Source organism: Cariama cristata, unplaced genomic scaffold, assembly GCF_000690535.1.
Source record: "Cariama cristata isolate BGI_N322 unplaced genomic scaffold, ASM69053v1 scaffold367, whole genome shotgun sequence".
In the NCBI taxonomy this organism is placed as follows: Eukaryota; Metazoa; Chordata; class Aves; order Cariamiformes; family Cariamidae; genus Cariama; species Cariama cristata.
In genome coordinates this window covers 26,255-53,074 of record NW_009625912.1, presented here as the reverse complement: position 1 = coordinate 53,074, position 26,820 = coordinate 26,255, and the positions used below count along the sequence as shown (strand labels likewise).

The 26,820-nt window shown below is 39.1% G+C and overlaps 1 protein-coding gene across 3 annotated transcripts in view; it reads right to left on the bottom strand.

The window, feature by feature from the left end:
* The window catches only part of RBMS1 (RNA binding motif, single stranded interacting protein 1), a 69,939-nt gene extending 43,972 nt beyond the window's left edge, over positions 1-25,967 (bottom strand). For 2 of the 3 annotated variants that reach the window (XM_009703781.1, XM_009703780.1), the window contains exon 1: positions 25,794-25,966. In XM_009703781.1, coding sequence (XP_009702083.1) covers positions 25,794-25,945 — 152 coding nt within the window. In that variant the 5' untranslated portion in view covers positions 25,946-25,966. Of the gene's footprint in view, positions 1-25,793 lie in introns of all 3 variants that reach the window. The other variant, XM_009703779.1, reaches the window with a different exon arrangement.
* Positions 25,968-26,820: the final 853 nt, after the last annotated feature.

The window sequence follows — 26,820 nt, the reverse complement described above, 5'->3', positions numbered from 1 at the left end:
CATGAGTTTGCTTTCACATGAGAATATAATGTAACTTATAACATTAATAAGGATACTTAAGTACTATGTGCTAAGAGGTTCTTTATCATTGTAAAAGAAGCCAAAATGAACTGAAAATTACGAGAAATGTTATCAGCATAAGAAAGCGGAATTTGAGGGAACTAAATATAACTTCAACAGAGTATCATTTCAAAAAGATATTATTTCAAAAGGCAAGTAACTCAACTTCTGCAGTAGCCGTATTAGTCTTAAAAGTTCTTCAAAACATGTAAGAAGCCTAATAAATAAAGTTAAGCTTAGTTAGTTAAGAGTATTCAAATAACTGTTCACTTGCAAAGTGACAGTTATTCAAGGATGAAGCTATTTACAAAGTACTTTCCCTCTAAAAACATTTAAATACATGTTCCAGGGTAGTCATCACTCTTCATGACCAGTTTCAAACACCTTCCGTTTATTCAATGAGTTATTGTATGGTTTCAAATAGTTGCAAGGGGGTAAACCTGGGACACTAGCCACTAGGTGCTGGCTTCCTTATTGTGTCTGAAATTGTGAGCATCTACACTGGTATAAAATAGAACTATTCATCTATAGCCTAAAAATGTACAAGCATCAATGAAAATCACTGCATACCTAAATATACCATGCTAGAAGCTGTAATAGAGCAATAGAAATTGTGCCTAATGGTTGGAGCAGGTACTTCCTTATTAGTGCCACTTACTGTCCAAACACATCATTCCATTTAGAAAGCCCTATAGTCCGTAAGTCAAAACTTCTCAAACCTTCTCCAGAATTTTTCTGAGTGTGGAGTAAAGGTACATGTTTTAAATGAGAGAGGCAAACTGTTCCGTGACAGTGCTGTTCAAGATCCACTAAACTCATGTGCCAAGTCGCTTCCACCCAGCACTACATTTGACAGCCAGTATTCTCCCTATCCCATCAGCTTCCCCAAGCTTCTTAAAGTGAAGGGCTACATAACCTTTTGTGGGAAAAAAATCGCTGAAGGATGATCTTGCTCCTGTTACTCTTTCAGTTCTTGAAAGTGTAGAAAGTCGTGGTGGTGAAAAACTACAGCACTGAGTACCTATGTAAACAAGGTAACTGCAACTCTCAGCCAGTTTGGTCATGGAGAGGAGTCAGGGGTTGGCTATGGACTGCGCTGGCCCACCGATGCTGACGCACACCAGCCCATAAATAGGTGTCTGCATGTCTGCTCTTTACAGCCACTTCATGGACCACCTTCCAATGCACAAGATCACTAGTGATTTAATTCACTGTCCTAGATAGCATGGCTCCTGCAAAGAACCAGCTGCCATGAAAGACTGCCAAGAAGTTTCAGCAGTGTGAGCCCGGGAATGATTCGGAGAACCAGTATAACAATAGCAGCTATCACCAGGATTTCTCCTACGACTTTCCCTGTAAATACCCCTCCCAAGTGCTAGCTCTCCACTCACACCATGAAGCACAGAAATGCAGTTTACCCCACCTCAGCCTGGGCAGAGGGATACATCCCTTCCTTGCTCCCACCATGTGGTTTGATATCAGGGGAAATTACTCCTTGCAGTTCCTCTTAAGTGCTTCCTTCAAATCATGACTGTCACGAAAATTTACTTCCTTCCTCCTGAACTGTGCAGTCCTAATACTGCTGTTAACACAGGCTCCTGCCTTCAACCGCTCATTTGTTGGGTGTAACTGCAATCAAGACCCACCAGAAATCAATGAGCTATAAAACACATCAAAGTCATGGTGCAAACTAATATGAATTGCCTGCTTACAGAAAAGGAATACAGCAAACAGGAGAAAACTTAATATTCCAAAGATGACTATGGTGTTAGGTCTTCCCTGAAGATCATGATTCTCCCCAAAGCTCACACACATCTAGTTGTCTTAGGCACTGTACTGAGGCTACTCTTCTGCTCCAAAGCCTTACTGCATGCTTGGTGAGACTTGCTACCTAAGGCAGAGCACATCTCTCATGGTTGGCAGAATCACTTCTACGATGACTGGCAAATGCTCATTTCCTCTCCTCTGAAGCAATTTTTAAAAATATGCTTTCTTTTAAATTAAGTGCTAATCTGGAGAAATAACTGCTAATCTGGCTGGTGAGAGGCAACTAGATATTTCTTATTAAGCAGGTTATCTTTGTCCCAAAAATAACATCAAATGAACGTTCAGCGGCAATAAAGAGTTCCATGTACCGATGTCAACTAACACACTAAAGAAGAGAGGGCTTGGGGAAGAGGCAGGTAAATAATTGCCAGGGTGCATTGGTTACAGGATTAAAAGGTGTATGTTCAGTAACAGTTTGTGTACCAGTGTACAAGCTATTGTTACAGTACAGAACACCAACACAAATGTGTATTTGGATAGGAGATAAAGAAGAAACTTGTTCAAAAACCAAGTTAGGAAGATATGCAGTACCGCTACTTAATAGCATAATGCTTACCACTGCCCATTACATACTCTTTATGAAGAAAGGAAAGGGTAACTCCCACCTACTCAGCTGCCCTAAGAAGATGTACTGCCAGGCAACATGAATGTCAAAACACAGCACTATACCTCTGTCTCAGGTACTTTTGAAGTGGAAGACTTGAAGCAAAGCATCACCATATACTTTTAAAAAATCACATAGTCCAGCAACACAAACCCAGTACCTCTGTCTCAGGTACTTTTGAAGTGGAAGACTTGAAGCAAAGCATCACCATATACTTTTAAAAAAATCACATAGTCCAGCAACACAGTCAAACCCAGTGCAAATAATCACAGACAGATTTATTACAAACAGCTAGGAATACTTTTATAATTTAAAATATCTCTGAAGCCTAATTTTGGTGACCTCCATGATGTTGAAAGAAAAGGGTCCTAAGAAAACTAAGTACATGGATTAAACTGAACCACTCTTTATTTTTCACCCTTTGTACATCTGCAAGTATAACGAACATACTTGCAAATGTAAGGGCGATAAGATGCCATCATGAGCATGACAAAGAACGGGGAACGAAGTAGCTTGAAGTCTCTGTCACAAGAGCTACTTTGAGTGTTGAAAGAACTTATCTGTGTGTGCATTAGGGGAGGTACAATTAGAACAGGCAGTGAGAGGCTTGATAGAGGTTGTCTGGAATGAATTGTTCAAATCTTTCTCCACAACAGCTGAATGTAATATACCTCATACCACCAAGCTCACAGTGCTTCCCTTTGCAGTACTTTCAAACTGTCTTCCAGCTTGTGCTGTGAAGGGTTTCTCTACCACCTCACATTGACTTGAACACTAACATGCCAGAAGGATCTCTGCTACCACGGAAAGTCCTTGCCTTTTCGAGCTGCTTAGGTCCTCCACCCTGGACTGTCCAGAACTTTGTGTTGAAGATGAACAGTGCTCTCTCCGCCCAAGTCCAGTCCAGCTGTAAAAAGCGCATTCCTAGAGATCCTGCTGTTACACCTTCCATAACCGTAGCGCTGTCAGAACGCCCCTGCTATGCGGAAACAATGCTGCATATCTTCTGTGTTTATTCTAGATTAATTTTTACATCTTAGCATCTTATCACTGTCCTTCATGGAATGCTCTTTATTTCTAAGAGCCAGAATCATGCGGTAAAACCAGGCATGGATTTCACAACCCACAAGTGGCTCTGAGTATATGAAGTCACTATAAGATGGAATTGTGAAATGAAACAGAACCTGGCTGAGCATAACAATTTTGGTAGGGAGCCAATACTCTCACCAAGTGACCCAAAGACAAGAGAGAGCACAACAAACAGGCAGATCCAGCAAGAAGCTTCATGTGGCAGAGCAGATCAGTTAATCCTAAACTACATTGCAGCTGCTGAGTGGATCCACATCAAAATAGACCTGACTTTAGATTAGGGTAAATAACTAGAACAAAACAGATAAAGCAAATACTTCCAAAGCAGTTCCTGTGTATTAATTGTAACACTAAAAAGAACATGCAGGTGAGATGCTTAGTCTGTAAATCAGCTTTTTTTAAAAAAAAAAAACAAAACCACAAAAAACCCCACTTTCATATCCGAAAATGGTCTTATTCAGTGCACACTGTCAGTGGGCACCTTGCATGTGCTCTAAATGCACTAAATTCCTGCTTGAAAGGGAATAATACTATCCTTCAGATGACCCTAAATAAACGCACGTAACAAACACTGACTTCTGCATATCAGTGACGTGCAACTTTTAAGACAGCATCCTCGCTTCCCCAAACAGAAGAATATTCTATTTTGAATAGTACGACTCAAAACATTTACATGAAACTAACGGTCTTAATAGCCAAGCCCACATCACAGTCTCTCTCACTTGTGGAGTGTGTGGAAGCCCAACCCATACATCTCAACTGAGACCTGAAGAGGAGAAACCGGAGCAGTCCATGGGAAGGCCTCATCTATGCTGCAATTCTCAGCTCCTCTACAGAACCTGGTGCAAAAGGAGCAAAGAAAATTCCCTGTAACTGAGGAAAAGACTCAAGGGAGTTGTCAGCAGGAGCTGACTTGGTACAGCTGGCTCTAATTTCTCACTGCTCTTCCAGTGTTTAGGGCAGTTCTAAGACAACAGCACAGCCAAGGGAACATAATCAGCCCCAGCAATCTTTTCTCCTGGATCCAAAAAACAAGCTCAGAGCAGCCTCTGAGCAGTACAAAAGGTTTTATCTGGCTCCCATACCTCCCTCTCTCTGCTGCATCTTGGGAAAGTGTTCTACTGAACTTTAAGCTCTTGCTCCCTTTTAAGCTTCGATAAACACAGGGAGTTTTTGTTTCTCCATGTATCCAATTTTTAATTTCCCAACAAGGGGAATTCCAGAAAATAACTGTCAATACAATACTACTAGTCCTTGTGATAGCCTACTCTGATCCTGCTATTTAATTATGGGTAAATGTTCTCTTACAAAAACTTGATAAATTAATTCATTCAACCCAGCAGAATACTGAGTTTGGAGAACAGAAACAAACCATATGGTTTCCATTTTTAAATTCTTCTTCACCACATCTATGCCCTAGTGTAGAAGGAGATATTGCTGAGAACATTTTGTCCGTATTTTTTTTTCTGTTGTGGGGAGACATACTGTTCTTTGAAAAACACTTTGGAATCACTCAGTTGCTTTATGGCCATCACGGACCTCAAGATTTGCTACCGGAACATAAAGAGTACCTACCACCTAAAGCTGGACCACTCATTTTTAATGAGTAATTAAACATGACATATAATGTTGCACTTATATTTTTTCTTCTTTTTATTTGCACAGTTAATGAGTATGCCTAATCTAGTTTAGTATGAGTTATGTTTTGAAATTGTTATAGATTTGGCTAATTTGGTTCAGCAAAACCTCCTGTACTAGTTTCAGACATTCAAGCACTGGGTTAATCAACTCAGCCAGATGTGCCCTGTTTCAGGCATTGGATCATATTTTTCACTATGTGCAAAACAGGACTTCTTGTGAACCTAAATTAAAGTTAGAGCACTGGTTTGATAAAATACTGTTAAATGGTTGTGTGGTTTTGACATAAAGCTAGTTCCTTTCTTTCCTATTAATTGTCTCTTTGACTCTCCGGTACTTCAGAAAGATGGAATTTCTAAACATCCAAAAATCCAAGTAGTTCTCATTGTTGTTTCTTATTATTTTAATTGGGAGATAAATAATACCTCCAAACAAATTAGAATTTATTATTATAGAAGCCAACTGCTGTTTTGACTTTCTTTACAAAATGACTAAAACTACATTTTGTCCATTAATGTGACTATTTTTGAGGAGTTAGGAGTGTACTAAAAAAAAAAACTAAACCAACAAACCAACCCCACAACCAAAAAAAACCAGCCCCACAGATCCTTGGGTTTAACGACAATTCAATAGTCTTACATGCTGTTGTAAATTCTTCACAAGATCAAGAAAGCTTTCTTCACAACCTCTCTACCTTTAATTCTTCATTTAAGTTTTGCAGGTTTGTGTTTTTAGTAAGAATCAGTGGATAAAAGCATATATCATCATCATTACCGATGCAGTTACCAACATCAGCACAGTACAAACTAGCATTACTTTGGTACAAATTATCTTTTCTTCAGGCTCAGTAGGTTATGATTCCAGATTTCACTGAGAAGTAATCAAAAGTAGCAAAATCAGACGCAAAATTAGATATACTCTCAGCTTTTACAGTTGTCTTGAGAAGAGCAGATGCTTAGCATAACAGACATACACAATTCGGTGAAGTGTGAACAAATGCTTTCTTAGTTTCTTGGACAGTATTGATTTTAACAGATAAAAAGCAGTATTTTATGAATACGTATTTGGTTTATAGCATACAGGCTCTACACAAGTATACTTACTCCTTATAGCTAAACAGGACAAGGGATTCAAAACCCTAACGAACAGCAAATTCATTTGGAAGAAGATTTTAGAGATTATTATTTTTCAGCTACACATTTTTTTTAAGAGCAGTTATTTCCTGGTTTAGCCAAGGATGAGCTGTAGGGATTGGGAAGAAATGTTTTTAGAATGAGGAAATGTTTGCTTCCTCTTGGTTCGTAGAGATGTGAATAATCTCCATCCATTCCTTAGAAGTTGACTGAAAGTCAAGGGGAAGAAGTCTTGTTAGCATCCTACAGCTATTTTTATGACATTTTGCAAAGGTTTTTCAATTAGTATGCTCCTTTTTGCACAACAAATTGATTATCTTAAAAGCACGACCCACTGTACAATGCCCCTTCATTTAGCACAACTGAGCAAAATTACTTTTTTTTAGTATCTCTGGGTATTTTAAATGCTTAAGACATATTACAGCTGACACTAAAACAGCATTCCTAATGCAGCTTTCTAGTGTCTATTAAACGAACAGATTTCCAACAACTGCCTGCAGAGGCTCAAACTCCGACAACCTTAAATCAACAAAACCAGTAATGGCACGTTTATTTAGTTTTATTTTATAAGGTTAAGAATGTTGCAACACGTGAAAAAAGCAGTTATTCTTCAGTACTATGATGACAAAGGGGGCGGGGGGGAATATAATCCATTAAGCCTCCCTCCCAAAGAGTTTTTGGAGTTGGAGGGAAGGCTGTTGTATTCTTCCCCAGTAGGCGTTGAGAAGAATTCAGCTGATGCTACTTTGAGAAAAACACAACAGCAGTAGAATCAGAATAATGAGAAATTAAAAAACCTAAGCATAAAATCTTTACATTAGGGGTTGTTTGGGAGGGTTTTTTTGTTAATTTCAAAGAAAAAAAAGGCAAATTCTGAAGGATGAACCTATGACTTCTGTTCTAGGCTCTGACAGGTTTATCGGCATCTGCAGCCTCCGTCACTCCACTGAGGATGTGAACACAGACATTTAGCAGAACTATTACTAATAATCACCCACTCTTCAAAGTGAAATTTTTCTCAAAGCCTTGAATCTTGACCTATCCTTGCTCAGCTGCAACATGATTTTTACTACTAAACGTATGGCATTTAATTTCTATTTAACCTTTCATAGGCTAGCAAGACAATAATGCTCAACTTATGGTAGGGGAAAACACAAAAAAGTAGCAACACCTCCAGACACCGAAAAAGGAGAGAGCAACAGCAGCCAAAGTGGCAGAGCCAACCTCTTGCCCTGCACAGGAGATCATCTTTCATAGACACCTCAAGATTCTTGTCATCCTAATAATTTTTATGAAAGCCAGGATACTAATGTGCTGGTCATAAATTTGTTGATTACATATCTGTTTTAACTGTAAAGACAGAAGATGTCACATGCTGTGAAGGAAAATGGAATTTCAAGCAACAAACTGAGAAAAATTATCCCATTCAGTGTTTCTTGCAGCCGCTGCCCCTGCAGTAACCCAACCTAACTTCTGACAAGCTGAGGTGATTTAGCATAATCTCTGAACCATCTGCTAGGCTATCTATCAGTTCAGTAGCCTTGTTACTTTACAGTTTATAGGTTAAGCAGGATAAATAACCTATCAGAAACACAAACGGATTTACCTCTTTGACACACTTTGAGGTGCAAGTATTGTCTAAGTAACTATAGCTTGCTTTCTCCTAAACTGAAGAAAAAGAAAATAAAAATCACAGCAATGCATTAACCAAAGTGTCTGTTCTTTCAGAAAAGGAAATTGTTTATGTTTACCATCATCTTTACAGTTTATGAAATCAACAGTTCAGCACAGCTAAGTAAACACTTCATAATCTACTTTTGCCTACACTTTTAGGAGATTTTTCTGTTTACCCATTTGAAAACTCACATGTGAAGCATTTTAAAAGGTGTGAACTACGTAAAGTTCTGTTTTCAAACATCTGTTTGCAGGGACACAAACGCTGGTTGCCATTGAAAGTGTTGTTTCCTGCCAACGTTCTACAGAGTTTGATGATCAACCTTAGTCAAAGACCACTCTATGTTTTTCTTGTAAGTTATGTGGCATCATTCTTTAAGAAAAATATTTTAGAGTTGGATGGAATATGAAGTGATGTGTGCAAATTAGATCAAATGGTTTAGAAACTGACTTGCTACTATTCTACTTCTAATATAGTATATTGTAATTTATATGAAGTACTCTTACACTGAAAGCATTATAGAAAGTTTTACCATAAGACACTGAACTGAGGATCATTCATATGAAAATGATTTGTGCAGTTTTTCAGATAGTCACAAACAATGAATCTCAGAATTACCATAAATTATCATAAATCAGCTAACATATATTAAGACATTCACACAAGAAGTTACCAATAAATGCTACAATATTAGAAAAAAATCAAGACGTCTGCTTCTCAGCTGCTGCCTCACAAAGGAGGCTGCACTTTCTAATCTGTATCATTTAGCATCCAGTTTAGCAGAGCATGCTCTGGAGAATCCTTATTTTACAAAAAGAGGTAATTAATTAAAAAGATATTTTGAATTCTCTGCTAACCCACTTTTTAGTACTAGAATTATTCTTATGCAAGAAAACATAGGACAATCTACATTTTCTGCAGGAATGTGCCTGTGCATCGACTGACAAGGCTATTCAGGTATATGGGAAGGGGTTACAGTTTCCCTCAGCTACACAATGGAAGAACAAAGCCATGTTATTGTAAGAAAGCAAATGGTCTCACCCTGTTGTTACCTTACCCTAACACTACAGAACAGACACAAATTATGCCTAGGTTAAGAAAAAAATCTGCATTTTACACACAACTGAAAGCAAACACTGAAACAATATTCTTTGAAAAGAAATTATCATAGTTCCTGTGGCTCCCAGAAAGAATATAAAAAATATGAGAGCACAGAGTTTCACATACCCATGAAAGACACAAAGGCTTTTGAAAATCATAATTCATTTGCAAGCAAAATAAGTTCCAAACAGGTTCAAATTACAAGTCTGGAATATTATTTCTACAGTCTAGCAATTTATTTTATCCTTTTTTTCATACTGAGAAATGATCACTAATCAAGACAATGACTTGGGAAGATGAGAAATTAAACCAGATGAATGCTAATATGTATTTATAAGCCAAGCTCATGGCAGGTCTGCAGACATCCATGTATTGATTTACCACTGCTAGCTCTTTTAATCTGAAAGTAAGGCAGTATTTCTACACCCAACCATAAATCTTGGCAAATTTCAGCCTCACCAATTTTGCAGAGCCTACACTAACAGCTTGAAAGAATAAACCTATGAAGACATAAGAGAGCAGTTCTTGTTATGCATAATTTATAACTCCTTTCTCTTCCCTGTGCTAAACAGTACAGATCAGCTTGGGAACATAAATTAAGTCTCTCTACCTGAAGACCTTTTATTTTTCAATTCTTCCTCGTCCATTCAAGGAAGCCAAATTCAGTCATTGTCAGTATATGATGCATTGTCCTTTATTTTGGCTTTTCCTAAGCATACTTCTTTTTCTTGTGGGAGGGAATTAAGGACAAGGTAAGGAGAAAATAAAATTATTTATCAACACTTCCCAATACTTTTTCCCCTTGTTTTAGTCAGAACAGTATAAATCAAAAGGTGTTACTCTGGGTACAGCCCTAGCTACTGTGAGATTACCTCCTATCTGGAGAGACAGACAGACACCTATTAATGCTGCACGTCAGTGTACTTGCAGATGACTCTTTAATTTATTCTTGCCTATTAACTTCACTAGAAGTGAAGGTTGCTAACTAAGTCTTATACCCTCAGTTTAAATAAATGACGCCCCAAGGAATATGTTGGCAAAGTCTTGAAAACCATGAGATTGGAGACTGCCAAAGTACAAAAGGGCACTTGCAGCCACATCCCATTTCCTAAGCCCTGACCCATCTGTCAACTCTGAACTACAAAAAACTGTCTCACATATTGTGTAAATTACATACATACACATATTAAAAAAATGCATACGTATATACTTGCACACACACATAATGCTTTTTCTTGCATTTATCTTGTTTGGAAGATGCTTGGTCACTGGAATAATACCTGTCATTGATAACTTTTTAAAAATATGTCAGTGTACTTTGTAAGTTTTCCTTCTGTTTCTGTAATACTAAGACAACACAAAGCCAACAGGATGAATCCAAGACCTGGTCTGCTGGGTTAAAATACCTTCTACACAAAGACACTCATTTGTTCTTACCTGCATCTTGCACTAATTTAACACCTCATCTTGGAAAGTGCTGATTGCCTCTCTTCTGTCTGGAAGGCAGAAGGGAAAAAAACCCAATACATTCAAACAACTTCCAGTCTCTGAGCTGCATTTTTACAGTGGTTCTTTTATGAAATACTCATAGTAACATCCTGCTTTCAATAGCTAGTCTATACTGGAATTAACAACTCATAACGAAGAAACTGTATAATTATTATTAGAGTCTAATCTCCTTTAATTTCTGGTAACTTAATGTCAATCACTACAACAGCATCAAATTGACAAATTATTCAAAATCACTGCTAAGCCTTCCAGAGGCCTTGCCCCCTTAACAGCACAGCATGTAGGCTTTATCCCTATTTGCATGTGCTTCTCTAGTCTCAAGTCCCAGCTGTGCTGAATAGCAAGTATCTCCATTTCAACAGGGAAAATGGTTGTACTAAAGTAGTTCTCTCCAGGGGTCAAAATACTTCAGAAGGGCATTTAAGTGGCTGTATGTTATTGAGCAGAAACATCAGCTCACATATTATTGATTATAACTGCATGGCTCTGTTGAAAAGATGTCTGCAGTAGTATTAAGTGCTGAGATACAGACAGAGGCGTTTTATGCATTAAAAAAAATACCATCCATCTGTTGCCAAATTTTAGATACATGAGCAATCACAAGCTGTAACACAAAATCTAAAGTGCAAACTTTGTGGCTGATGCATCAGGGTCATTCAGTGACACTTCCTCGGTATCACACTGCTTAAGATAGACAGTCTTCTGAATATTGGTTGAAGTAAGCAGGAGGCAGAGTTTGATTTCTGCAGTTTTGCAAAGAGAATGGAATAGATATGCATAGAGAAATTTGCTTTTGGTAGCTTAAATACACCACTGTCTTTCAAATCACCATTAACCTGTTCTGATCCCGCCACTATAGCAGCTAGCCAAGTACAACTGAAGTCTTCTGGCACAGAAGTCTCCTGGCACATTCAGCCTACTCTGAGCCCTGAGCTGCCGACAGACCTGCAGTCACAGCACACCGCGCACTACCAGACTGTCACGTAGAACACACCCGAGCTGTCTGAAACGAATGTGGTCCCCTAGACCCTCATTTCCAGTGACTTTTGTATAAAGACTATGTCAAGCGTCACCATGGAAGGGTAAATCCAGTGTTCCAGACTGCGCTTTGGCTGGTGTGCCTGAGGAAGCACTTGGATCGTTGGGCTTCACGGTGAAGAACATAGACAACAGAGGTTAATCCTGGCCTAGCAGGAAAAACCCAACCCATGAGCATCTGTGCAAAGGGGTGACTCAAGACTGAGTCGACTGGGCTCAAAGAAAATTGGGATCCTCCAGTTGGCTGTATCAACTGCAAGCCTGGATGGTATCTACATGAAACAGTAAGACACATATAGATTCAAAGTTTCTTAAAAGGAGCAGCCGTGGCGGTTTCATGAACCCAGAGCATCAGCAGCCACAGAAGGGACTATTCAAAAAAAACACATTCGCATGCAGAACCAAGAAAAATTAACCAACCACTGCATTACAGCAAAGCTGACAGGCAAGCCCAGTCAGTGAAGTTGGTTCTGTCACAACCCTTCTCGAACAGCTTCAACAATATATGCCAACAAGGGAGCTGGTATGACATGGTGACAGTGTTTCTGGGCTTTACAGACCTTTTCTATTATCCAGAGCCTGAGATGACTATTTCTTTGTCTGCAACAGGGCAGCAGAACAAACTTTTCTCTTGGAAGCGATAAATTACTATACGAAAGCAGACGTAACTTTTACTTGAGGATGAAGCAATGCCTACATTTCAGATTCTAAAATAGTTCATTTACTAATTTTTCCGATCAATCTAAACAAGATGCTTAAACCAATCCAAATACAAATCTTGAAATTTTTTTTTATGAAACCTACTCAGAAGCAGGAAAATGTAATGGATACAGCTATCACACAGAAAAGGACTGCGAATCCAAAGAGGTAATGGCTATATCCAACATCAGAAAGCCACTCATTAGCAAAGAGTTAAACAGTATCTAGGTCACTCTGCAGTCTTTCCTGCACACCCTCAGCTCGCTGCATATCGGAAATGCTGTGTGGGAAGGCCAGGGAACTAAACTCACAGACCAAGTATGACTCAGACTGCAGTAATTTAATGATACTTTTTTTCTCTTAAATTATCCTTGGGATTAAAAGAATCCACACCCTCAACATGAAACCAAATCATGGTGAAAGGAAGAAACCAAAAATTTACAGATCTTTGAGTTAACAAAAGGTATCTAGAAGCAAATTAGTTGTTAATGGTAAAGGACTGAGATCTTTCCTATAATATACTATATGGTCAGAACAGCAGAAGGTAAAGAATTTGAGCCCCAGTCAGATGTTCTTCTGAAAGCCCTAGTGGGGATGATCTCAGCAGCAAGAATGTCAGAGAGCTGCCTGCCAAAAAAACAAAGGAGAGCCGTCACAGCCAAATGCTGACCTCTACCACTAGAGGAAAGCAACTTGAGAGAAACAGCCTCACATTTCCTCCACCACTGCAGAAGCTGAACTCAAGAGTTGTCAAGTATCTTTGGCACAAGCATGAGCAGAAGACAACTATAAGATCCTGGAGAAGGTAGAACACCAGTGACCCAGGTCTAAACACAAATCCAGTTAAATCCCTGAAGAACAATTAAAATTTCTGCAAATTCTGTCCCACTGAACAAAGCAGAAGTTTGGAACGGACACTAACGAGCAGAAGAAAACACTGACCTCAGAAACTCCTTCCCGACTGCAACATAAAATCTTGCAAATTTACTCTTTCCTCAGCACTTCAAGCTGCCTCCCTCCCCTTCACTTAAGGAAAGGGCAAAAAAGGCATGCTAACTACCACAAGAACAGCAAAGCTAAAATGTCCTAACAGCACTAAAATGTCTTCTATCATAGGAACTCGTAAATTTTCATCCAGACAAACAGAAACTAATTTCCCCTTTTTCATGGCAAAAATTTAACTAGTTTTGTTGTGGTGATATAAAGAGCAGTGGATCCTTTTTTCAGAAGGGTTTTTATTAGTATATTGTGAAGTACATGGCAAGCCAATTATAAAGCATTGAGCATCTGGCTTTACAGCTATATATTTAGATGTATTCTGCTCTGTTTCTAATTAACTTATCTAATGTTGTTATACCATGAGATAAAGAAACTAACAATGTTCCTAAAACCTATATCCACCATACAAACATCACTAGGATGCTTGGTCAGTAACCAGTTACCTTTGAAAGTAAAGTCTTGCTCCTGTGCTCACCTTTCAGCTACAATCATGGAGGTGTCCAAATCCCCAGTTTCCTCTGATGAAGTGAGGGGTTTGGACCCAAGTGAGTTCAGGTGGATGGCTCTATCTCAAGAATACAGACAGTGTCATTTGATCAATGAATTTTATGTAACAATTAAAAGGGCAACATCTTTGATAGAAAAGACCAAGAGAGTCACCACAAATGAAGCAGAAATCCCATGCTCCATACTGATTTAGACCAACACAGGGTCTGCTTCAGGTCATCGCTTCAAAAAGTGCAATTTATTTGTTAAATGGAAACTTAAGAGGAAAAAAATTAAGTCTTTCCTGATTTTCAGAAAGGAATCAGACTAAATCAAAAACTTTTCTTACCCTATCTACCCAAGAACATCTTAACTTGGGCCTTTCTGTGACCTACTGATACCTATCTACTTTTTGCACCATATAAATTCTAGCTAATTCAGTTATCTAAAACAGTGAGCCTGTGCTCCTTAGACTAGCACCTCAACCTCAGTTTAAGTGTTAAATGGGAAACAGTTGATTAGTGACAGTCAGGGCTGATCCTCTCCCTTGGAGGGCCATTCTTTCAAAAATATTTACTGACATTTGCAAAACTGCATAATTCAGAGTGAGTGTCCTAGACTTCAAAGAGAATTAACAAATCTTTAACTGAATAAGCAATTAATAAAATGGGTGGAAAAAACTTCAGAATTTCTCATGGAACAAAGTAGCATGCAATTCACTTGGGAAGAACAGAAGACTGGGACAGATTATTGTATATTTTTATAATGTCACAGCTCTGAATATCTGGAAGATGTTCAAAAAGAATTGATCCTAATTTACATAATAAAAAGTACATTCATGCTGAGGTCTTGGTACGATGATGGACTTTTTTCAGCAGTAGTCCTGGCTAAAGGTGTTTCAGTCCTAGTACCATACCTCTGTACTGCAACATGGAAGCCCTGAAAGCTGCCACTGAGAAAAAGGAATGTGGAGCAGCATCTTCCCTCTCAGTATTTCAGATCTTCAAAATATAGCAAATAGACTTCTGGCAACAAATAAAAAAGCCTTAACAATAAAGCTAAGACAAAGCCTGCCACACAATAAAAACAAATAGCTTCAAGTGTGGGAAATGTAGGGGGTTGAATACAAGATCTCTGGAGAAAAAAAAAAACCGCAGATGATATACAAACACCCCTTTTCAGACCACTGTACTAAAACCAGCGATGCGGGGAAGGAAATGCACACTGCTACATCAGCTCCACTGGATACCCCACCATGCTGATACCCTCAGGCCTTGAAGGAAAAGTCTCTCTTCTCTCTGCCAAGCAGCTTCTCCAGAACTCAGCCAAGGCACTCAGATTTAATACAGGGGACATTTCTGCCTTGGGGTACTGCACAGCTACAGGTTGAAAAGAAGAAATAAAACCAAACCAAAACAAATAAACAAAAAAACCTCAAAAACAAACAAACACCCCCCCCCAAAAAAAAAAAAACAAACACCAAAAACCAACAAAAAAAAAACCCACAACAACAAAAAAAGAACCAGAGAAAAAAAAACAAAACAAAACACCAAAAACCAACAAAAAAAACCCCACAACAACCAAAAAAGAACCAGAGACCACGAAGTTTTATCTGGCACTATGCAATTACATAGCTGAAAAGCTCAGCCTTCACTATCAAACAAATCTAAGCCCATGGTATGGAGCACAAAGTGGTTTTAAACCCCAGTACTGGCAGTAGGAGCTGTGGGGTCCTGCAGGCGCTCCGTGCTTCCCAGGACCCAGCCTTTGCAAGCACACTGCAAACAAAGAGGAGCCAGGTTTGCCATCATCTTAGGGGCATAGGTAAGCATTTCTGCTTTACACCAGGATTTTTAACACATTGGTTCCTTGATGATTTTACATACATGCTAAATAAAACTATGTACTGAACTGTAAGACTCTGCTAGTCTCCGGGCTCCAAAAGCTCTTCAGTTACCCTTTCAGCAGAGTCCTTGAAACCAGAAATAAGTAGCTTGGCTCTTTTTTGGGTGTTTACATCATTTTATTTGACATTCAGAGTTTGCAAAGAAAAGTTCTGAGATTTCTCCAGTATTGTATTACCCTGTATGAAGCACTTTTTTTACTTCCTGGTTTTAGATCTTCTATTAACATAACACGTATTTCACTACTGCATTCACTCTGACGTTGAAGTCCTTATAAATGCACTAGAATAATTGCTGATATTTTGATAGACTTGTGAAAGCTTATTACTGACTACATCTAAGCCAAAAGCGAACTAGGATTTGAAATATTGCTAACCTGTAAGGCCTAAGTCCACAATGTTCTCCTAGGCAAAAATACTGATCCCCGTTCTGTCTTTTAAAGATAGTATGTAAAATTATACAACTGCAGAGAATAAAGAAAACAAACATTTAAAAAGAACACACATTTTGAGCTAACATATTTCAATTAAGATGGCCAAAATGATACATTACTTAAATGTAATTATTAATACTCAAAAAATTAAGTGAAGTTACACAAAATGTTTATCTTGGTGGATTTCTCTTGTGGCAGTAAAGCAACAGATTACAAGTTTTTCCTCTTTTGGGAAAATAACAGATTAAAGTAAGTAAGAGAAGATATGGAAATGGTAGGGGCAGAATAGGAGTACAAATCAGAACATATTTCTTCCACCGAAATTGATTCTGTTAACGATTAACTCAACTCACACAGGTTATTTCAAGTGAAATATTTGTACTAGTAACAGTGTCAAAACAGACCCCAAATCAAAGTCTTCTCTTTTTCTGTTTTTCATTGGTGTTTTTGCTTTATGTCCATGTATCATAACATTATCAACATTCAAATTAAAATTTGCCTTTTTCCCCAGGTACTGCACATCTATCTGCAAAGATTAGATATTTAAATGATGAAATAAATGTTAATCCTTCTCTCAGCAGCCCTTTAGTAATTTAATTTTCTACAGGGTTGGTCTGAGTCTTGGGTAAGGCACTACTCAAACTGAACTGAGGCAGCTGACATTTTTTGAATGTCAGAACAGGGTAGAATTTTAGAAGTTGTGGGAAACCAATTGAGGATCAAGACTTAACATTTCATGGAGCTTTTTTAAGGATAAAGATTGATTTTTCTCCCCATTTCCTCAATTACAAGTTTCACTGGAGGTAGCAGGATCTGAATTAACTTGTTTACCTGTATTTGCTACTGCTTTCACTCTGCAGGTAAAATATGCATATTTATTACCTGGGTTGCACACATTTTGGGGGTGTTAGTTTCTCAACCCTAAATGCAGCTTGGCAACAACATGGGGGGAAAAAAGGTTGAAAGGTTACTAAAAAAATGTCTGGTCTTATAATGTGTCAACACCAGATGGCTCGTTTTTTCATTTCAAGGAGTTAACATCACAGGCATCAGAGCTCAGCAGAACTAACCTTTAGCAAACAAAGTCAAGACTTCACAAGATTTCTGTGAATTATGTGAAACCACATGAGATATTAGACATTAGATATAAGAAGCTGCTTGCAAATACTGATCCTGCTTTCTATGCGGAATGGTATCCTGAGAAAAAGGGCAAGCTTAATATAAGAATGCTGGGGCAGAAGTCAACTTGGGCTCTAAGCTGATTCAGTTCTGAGCTGGTTTCTGACTGAGATGCCTGCCTAAGCCATCTCTAACAGAAGGGACAGTTTGTGGCATCATGGAACCCTCTAAAAAGCCTGATTAGTCCTTGCTAACGTTTTCAGTAGTCCACTGAAATTAAACAATCCCCTTCAAAATGTTCTTGAATTACTGGTTACTCCGATGAATAACTGTGCCGCTACCACCTCCCATCTGAGTCGGGCCCCTGCCATCAGGGAAGCTTGGGACCGGGACCCTGATGAGAGGCATTCCACCAGCTGCCACCAGACATTTCTTTCCTGCATCTCTGCGATACAGAACAAGGGTTGCATCTCCGTACAACAAATAGCTGCAGACTTGCAAATGCTCACAGATTTTACAGGCCCCACACTACGAAATAGCTTTTTGTTTTCTGACACGAGATCTTCGATGGCGGTAACTTTTACCAATCTGTTTTCCTAGCGTTTCTTTTACAAGCAGCTGTGGCTGAAACATTCCTTCCACTCTCTTCTCCTCCCTCGCCCCCACTTCCTGAAGGAAATTCCATGGGATCACCTCTCCTCCGGCCCCACACTGCAACAAAACTCTCATTTCCTGGGGGAGATGGAGCTTGTGCAATCGCTGGGTCCCTGCATCCGCAACCACAATGCAGACACTGAGTTCCTCGGTACATTTGTACTCAGACTGTTTGTTTTTTTAAGAGGGTGTGCTGAGGGGAACTGCTGATTACTGTTAAGCTAAACGAAATACTGAGTTTGAAAAACTTCAATCTTTGCTTAATCACAAAATGGAAAGAGAAAATTAAAACTATACTTGTTTTAAATTCAAGGCATCTCAAGAGACTGTCTGCATCCGGGGGATAGGATTCTAGAAGACAACTTTTTTTACTTTTTTCTCAATTACAATTTCCAAAAAAATACTTATGGTTCCCTAATGACTTTCTACAAGAAGACATTACAGTAAAAAAAAAAATAATATAAAAATACCCTGGAACTCCTCAGAGAGGATTTCAGCATGGATTTCATTTGATCATGAATGTAAAGCTGTCTGAATTTTATTTCTGTCCAATTAAAGTGCAAATATTGAGGGGAAGATAGAGAGTCTTCCTTCACATCATGCCAGGCTAGACACTTCATAAAATGACTGCTGAAAGCAGTTGCTAAAAAATAAAGGAAATGAGTATTTAAACCAAACATCACATCTCCAGGCCAATTGCAATTCCCATGGCATACCACACAAATGCCTCGCCACCAACTGTGGAAGTCAAACCCTAACAAAAAGGACCATTTCAGTCTCCATGTCAGGCCTACATCTCTCCAGTGCATCTGGTAAAAGGGACATACAAAACTGAATACTATTTTTTCTCAGCTCTAGAAATGGGCCTCTTAAAAGATCATCAGCTAAGACAGAAGCTAGCAGAGCCAGTTACAGAATCACAGAATCGATTTGGTTGGTAGAGACCTCTGGGATCATCAACCTTTGCCCTAACACCACCATGTCAACTACACCATGGCACTAAGTGCCACATCCAGTCTTTTCTTAAACACCTCGAGGGATGGTGACTCCACCACCTCCCTGGGCAGCCCATTCCAATGGCTAACGACCCTTTCTGTGAAGAAATTTCTGCCTCCTCATTTCTAGCCTGAACTTCCCCTGGCAAAGTTTCAGACTATGCCTCTTGTCCTGTCACTAGCTGTCTGGGAGAAGAGACCGACCCCCACCTGGCTACCCCCTCCTTTCAGGTAGTTGTAGGGAGTGATCAGGTCTCCCCTCAGCCTCCTTTTCTCCAGGCTAAACCACCCCAGCTCCCTCAGGTGCTCCCCATCAGACTTGTGCTCCAGGCCCTTCACCACCTTCGTTGCCCTTCTCTGGACTCGCTCCAGCACCTCAAGGCCTTTCTGGAAGTACGGGGTCCAAAACTGAACACAGCACTTGAAGATGCGGCCTCACCAGTGCCGAGTACAAAGGGACAATCACTTCCCCAATCTTGCTGATCATACTGTTCCTGATACAAGCCAGGATGCCATTGGCTTTCTTAGCTACCTGGGCACACTGCTGGCTCGTGTTCAGCCGGCTGCCAACCAGCACCCCCAGACTTTTTCCGCTTGACCACTTTCTAACCACTCTTCCTCCAGCCTGTAACGCTGCATGCAGTTTTTGTGGCCGAAGTGTAGGACCCGGCACTTGTTCTTGTTGAATCTCATGCTGTTGGTCTACATACCACAGAAAAATGTCGGTTTACATACCGTATTGGCATGCAACTCCTCCTCTGGCAGTTTGTCTAACTGAGAAACTGGGTGCAGAACACAAGTGAGATTACCTAAATCCTGGTCCCGAGGTTACTGCGGGTGTTTTTCTGCAGCACTGCCCTGTGTTCCACACCACCACGTGCCTGCACAGGCAATACAGCACTGGCACAAGCAGTTATTGCATCTAGGGAACATACCTTCACCGTTCTTGGTGTTATGTTTGCTTCAAAGCACAAAACCGGATGAAAAAGTGCAGTTAAGGGAAATCTACTGCAGATTATACAAAACCCAAACCATGCCACAGTCCTTGAAGAAGGAATAAAGAAAAAGATGATGCTGGTATCATACAACAGAGCGCTGTTACATACTGCTCAACTGCTAAAGAACCTACCTCCTCCTACAACCAAATGACATTCCGTAAACTTGGTGTTATTTATTCAGAGATGTATGCAATAACACTATTTTTAAAAGTGCATACATAAACCTTTAAAAGAACTAATTTGTAGAGGACTTCTTTCCACCCTGAAAAAAGTAAGAACAATAGATAGGATCCTGCTCCAATATAATCAGTATTAATACTGGTTTCAAAGGGAACAGTTTCAGAGACACAGATGCATCACACTTAATTATATGACATGAAATCATATTCCACATAATTATGAATCCAATATTTCACTGCAGCTGACAAACCCTGAAAGCAAAACGCAAGAAAAATGGAGAATAAAGGAGAAAGGAATGAAGAGAAAATACTTTAAAAAAAATTGGAGAAGTTAACTTTGAAATCTTCCATTCGACTTTCCCTTACCCACACCATCTATCTAAAGGGGTTGTATTCATGTGCTACAGACATTTTCTTAGACTGAACTAAGCAGCAGTGACCTGCCCAGACCATTCTCCCAACAAGTTAAATGCAAAAGACAGCCAGATTATTTCCTGAAGTCCAGACAGGTCTTTTTTCTAATGAGATGTGCTGAGTAAAATCAGCAGATTTCTTGCTCTTAACTGACCACAGCAATGACAGCTCCCTGCTACAGTAGATGTTTGAGCTCCAGTTCACCACTTCTCAGTGTTTGAAGGAGACGGAAAATGGCAGCACAGGGAGATGTCAGAATTACACGGCAAGCAAAGAACATGGAAACATTAATATGCTAACGATGTCACATGACAATGAAAATATGTGTCTTATTAAGAGCAGGGAATTGAAACAACTTTTGGGTGCTTTTGCTTTAAAACAGGGAAACATTACAGCATGCAACTACAAAAAATAAAAGTTCCCATGCTGTGGAAACATACATATACATGCATGTGTATAGCACGTCTGGCTCAAATGTTTCAAAACAACCTTTAGCCTGCCATTCATTTTAGCTATGCCCATGTTCATGATGTTGAATATTTAGGAAGGAATCCTTAAAATACCCTCTCAACAAGATACGTGATTTCCCAATGCATATAAGCAAAGGCAGCTGCTACAAGGTTCTGGTTTTGTGTTCTGACCATCCTGCCACAGAACAACGGTCTGTCATAGTAATTATATACTTTGTTACCTTAAACTAGCTGTTTTCCTAATTGTAATCCCATTAAAAACTTGCATTATAACCATACAGTGATAATTTAAGGGGGAAGGCCTAAGTGAAACTGTCCAGAGCAAAAACAGGTTTCAAAAATATCATATAGATTACAAACAGCTTGATACAAGCAGCACAGTACGAGCAAACAGCCTGGGAGGGAGCACACCAAAGGGTGGGCTGGTATGATGATTTATGCTGAACTGAATGGGAGAGAACTGAGTTAAGCCTCAAAGCTTGAAATCTCACCCTGGGACTGGGGATTGTCAGGAGGATGAAGGGTCTGTTGCATCATCCTCATTTAATCATGTAAATTGCACAAAAGGAGGTTTCTGAAGAAATTCAGCATTATAGAGATGCCATGCTGCAGACTAGCAAGCAAATCAGAAGCAAGACGGTGGAAAGCACAGGGCTCCAGAATCATGTGGCTTGGGCATAAAGGTAATCCGCAGCAAAGCACAGCGCTTAGTGAGAGTCTGGAAAGCACCTAGAAAATGTGTTGAAGCAAGTTACAAACTCCTGGCTGAATCTCCTGAGATCCAATCACGTAAGTCCCTAATCACGTAAGCAGTTTCAACAATTTCAGTGAATTACTGGAATGGATTTAATCTTGCATCTTCAGATCAAGGTACTAAATAAGCTACAAGAAATGACTGTCTAACAGTCATCAAACAAGAAAGTACAATTAAAGCCTAAACAATGTATTTATAAACCCAACAGAACAGCTGAAGGAGGTACATCAAGCAAGTACTTATAGCCAGGGGAAGGGAGTACAATTAGACATGGCTGAGGCTACCACTGCTCCAGCAACCCTGTACAACCAGCTCTTTATGGCAGCAGTTTGCTCAGCACAGTGGATCTCACGCAATAGCACTACATGGTTTGGGAAAAAAAACCACACATCAGAGTTGGACAGCTTCCTGCAGGCTTCCCCAAACTATGCTCATCGGCACCTTACTCTGATTTCTCCCTTCCTCTTCTCTCGTCCTTCTATTTACCTGATGGCTCCTGTCTAGCCTCCCACAAAAAAGAGAGTATCTGTGGGCCATTGCATCGATTGCTTTGCCTACCCTTACCTACCTGATGGAAAGGCCAGGACTGACTCATGTGGCATCTCCCCGACACTCTGGGCTCCGGTTCTGGGTCAGCTGTTATGACATCCTTGCAATGAACATAACACCTACCTTATTCTTCCCCACACTTCTGCCTCTGGCACAACTGATATGAAGAAATTTCTTTTCCCAGCGCAGAACTGGAGCAGCAGGCTTGAGTTTCAATGAACTGTTCAGAAATGTGGCAGCTTCATTTCCCACACAAAAGCCAATAATACCATCTGAAAATAGCTATACTCCCAGGTAAGCCTTCACAACAAAATTACAATATGCTCTTTTCATCTTGGAAAAGAGGAGGAAGCTTCACCTAATAGAAAACTAGAAAGAACCAAGCAGATGAAGGTGGAGAGCAGATCTGTAGAGATACATATTTGGCAAATTGCCCTCTTGCCAGGAAAATACTTTTCCACAAAACTGGTGAACATTTGCTAACTGTGTTCATAAACACTGCACAGCTGTTCTACAACAGGAAAGCAAGTCCAACACTTCTATAATTTGATAAGAGGTTTCTCTAGTGATTCACCAAAAACAAATAATCAAAATAAAAACATGGCCAAAATTAGCACTGCTAGCTGTCATGAGCAAGAACTAAAGCAAACATACTGACCGAAGCAAATAAAAGTCACTGTACAACCAGACCCCCATAACAAGAACTCTGTAGATTCCTCTACCTTGTATTCTTAGGGATTATATTGAAAGCAATATTTCTCTACAATAACCATCACTGAAAATAACTTCTCAGTACATAGTATATGATACGTCCACAATGATCAGGGGGAAAAATGGGATGTTTCTGGTATTTGTAGTGACAATGATGGTTTTCAACCGTTATTCTCTCAACCCACAGGTGTTTTTCTGTCTTGTCTGACAACAGCCAAAAGACATAAAACAAAAGCCAGTGACTTTTTTCTGCACATCCACTGAAAACTTATTCTCAGCTAGCAAGATCATTTCTACAATATGTAGAGTAGCCTTTCTGTCCATTCTTAGCATCAAGCACTCCAGCGGACACACTCTTAGGACAGCAAGATCCACTCTATATGGGGAAAAGTGGCTAAAATTGCTCTAAAGCCTCCTAGTAAAATCTTAGACATTCGGAAGGAGCTAAAGAAAATATTTCAGAGATACAGAGTAAAAGGCAGTTTCTTCATTGACTTCTATGCGTCCAAGATTTTATTCTCCATTTACGTTGTATTGTCTCAGCTCAAAAAATGAACATGGCAAGTTCACTTTCAAGAATATCTTGCCCTCCATATCCTAGAAGTTTAGGCACATTTGCAGGAAGGAAACATTTTGCATCTGAAGCTTTCCATAGTCTATCAAAGTGGATTACTGAGCTTCCGTGAACAAGGAGAGAGGGTGGTCATTTATATCTTACTGCAGCATCAAGTTAGTTGTCAAGGGGCTAAGTTGGCAGAAAAGCCTAAGGCTCTTAATAGATTACTCAGATTTTTGAAAGATGTTCCAAGCCTAAAATTTCTGGACATCTTACTTGGTCCCTCAGCAGAAATGGAGAATTTTGAGACACTGCCTCCCTTCCTCTCTAGTAAGTCATTTAGGAGAGAAATTATCTCACAGGAAGAAACGGCACGACTTTCGAAGTCTGTACGTTCACATCAGAATTGATTTAATAACTTCATCGCTGCAGTTCTTGCCTTGTCTTTATTTGCAAAATTCACGCTGTTCCAACTACAATTACATATTGAACAGCAACAAAATTGGAATCTTTGGCTATCCAAGAGAAAAAGGACCAGTTACAGTAAAGTATTGAACATATTTTCCTATGGATGTTCATGCATTGATAACATCCCAGACTGTGCAAACCAAAATGTCTTCAGAAAGAGATTAAGGAGCTATAGTAACTGCTGCACAACTAGTAGTTACTGGGCGGCTCCAGTGAAAAATAACCTCACAACTCTGTCCTAACATAACACGAGTGCACAGGCCAAGGTTTCTTCATCAGTTCAAAAGACAAAAATAGTGAAGAAAAATCCACTTCTGTAAAACACGGTCTTGCAACTAAAATTCAAGTGACAAGAAGTCACTGTCGCATGGGAAGCTGTAAAATGTTTAATTTATCAATTAATCTTTTCACAGATTGATAATCTGTTCTCTTTTCTGTAAAACACATGGATTTCATTTGCTGTTGGGAAAATGACCAAAGGGAAAATTTTTTTCTTTAAAGACCTGAGAGCAAGTTGTTCTTATAATACTAAGACGACTGATATGTGACTGCTATCCTGAAAGTCCAAGTTTTGTTTTAAAAGGAAAAAAAAAAATAAAAATTCTTCTCTATAAATTAGGTATCAAATATTTTGCAATATTCAAAAACAAAGGCGCCTCATATAAGCTGAGATCCAAGACTTACAGGTTTTCCTAGCTTTTTTGCTAACCTATGTTGTGATCTTGGGCATGTGTTTTTGTATACTCCTAGTTACTTATCTGCTCAATTGAACATAAAATTACTTTGAGAACCTCAGACAGTAGTGTTATATACAAATCTTAATTATTCTCTATTCATTCAAGAGAGATTTGGGTGTTTACTTACAGGTAGTAGTGAAAATTCAGTATAAGTACTTTTGATTTCAAAATAATCAAGTAACTGCACTATGAATTTTGGAAGTACAAAGAATTTTTAAAAAAAAAAAAAAATCAGTAAAACATTTCACAAAGGCAATTTTAAACAGTGTATAAACAACATAATTGCCCAGTCTCTTGACATCTGACCCACATTTGAAAGTAACTAAATGGCATGTGTTGCTGTAAGAATCAAAAAACAAAACCAAAAACCTCACACAAGCAAAACAAAAAAAATCTCATGTTAACAACATTGCCTGAAAACCTTCTGCTAAGTCAAGTCTACCCTGAACTCCAGCCACTAGAGAGGATTCTTACGCAGATCGACTATTTCTAATGATAAATATAATTGTGCAGTAACATTCAGCCAACATAAATTAGTCTGAAACTAGGATAAGCATTCAAATGCACACTGCAATTTACAGTGATACGAACAACTACTTGAGGAGTTTGTATCAACTTATTATCTTAGCAGCGAACAGAGGAGGCCCCGTGTCGCAGGTTGTTAATAGCAAGTTTCACATTGGGGTGTTAATTTTCATTTATCTGTGATTTCAACAGCATCAGGCAGCAGTATGGGCAATCACAGTTTTTACTAAAGCAATGGGTTGCTTCCGTTCACCACTGTATTTCAACTTTCTTTGTTTCTCCAAAGTGTCAAACATATTCTTTTCCTTCTGATTGCCAAGGAAGTTGAAACTTGCAATCGTACTACAGCACAAGGATTTTTATGTCTGAATCTATTTGTCTTCCCTCATAATCCAAACACTCATTTTGAATACCTACTATAAGGTTTTAAGGTATAACACTGTAATTTATATTTAAGCATAGTACTTACGGTTGACATAATTTTACCAGGTCCTGATCAGTGGTGTTTGGAGGCAATGCTCTGATGTAAAGGTTTGTTTTACTTAATTGATCCCATCCTGAGTTGCTGCTGCTACTACTGTTGTTATTACTGCTGGTGGTGCTGGGACTAGGAGGAGCCATTGGGTGGGCTGGTACAATGGACTGCTGCAAAGGAAAAAGCACGTTAGAGTAAACTATATATAGCAATTGCAGTATGCACATTAACTCAGTCTACAGTAGCCTGTTTACCATTTGGAGCACTGTGTTAAATCTGTACATAATTACTCATGTATTTTAAATACACCTGCTTTCAAACCACATTTGGGACAGGATTCACAGGTACGTTCTAATATACCCAACCACCATCTGAAGCACGCTCAAGGCATGACACAGGCTCACATTACACATAAGCTCTGCTGAATATTACTCATCGGATTTTATCACTCTTCATTATGGCATCTGATGTGAAAATGAAATAAGAGATATTCTTCCTCTAGGTTCCGGCAGGTATAAACTAAGTTTACATCACTATGACTACTTCATATGTCATAAATGAATTACTGTGACAGACAGTAAGACTATGCTATTTCCTTAATCTATCCAGAAATACAAAAATAATTAGAAGCATCTTTTGTATCTCCTTCCGGCTTTTAGTACTTCACACAATACTGCTATTGGTTTTTTTAAAGATAGAGAGGGAGCACAGACAGCTTAAGGACTACACTTTAAATTAATTGTGTGCCTTGGCAGAACTTCCATACTGCCACTGATCTCAGTATTTGTGGATTATTTCAAGAGTGTCAAGAAAAAGATTCTGTATAATGGCAAAAAATTCAAGTTTCAAAAGGAGACAAGCAGATAAGCACTTTACCTAGTCCTCAAGGTATCTAATGATATTCTTCGTAAAATCAGACCCTAACTGAATGTAAAAACACTCTAGAGAAAATCTGCAGTAGTCTTAATTATTTGTATTAACAACAGTATAGCAGGACACTGTATGGGAAGTATTATGAACA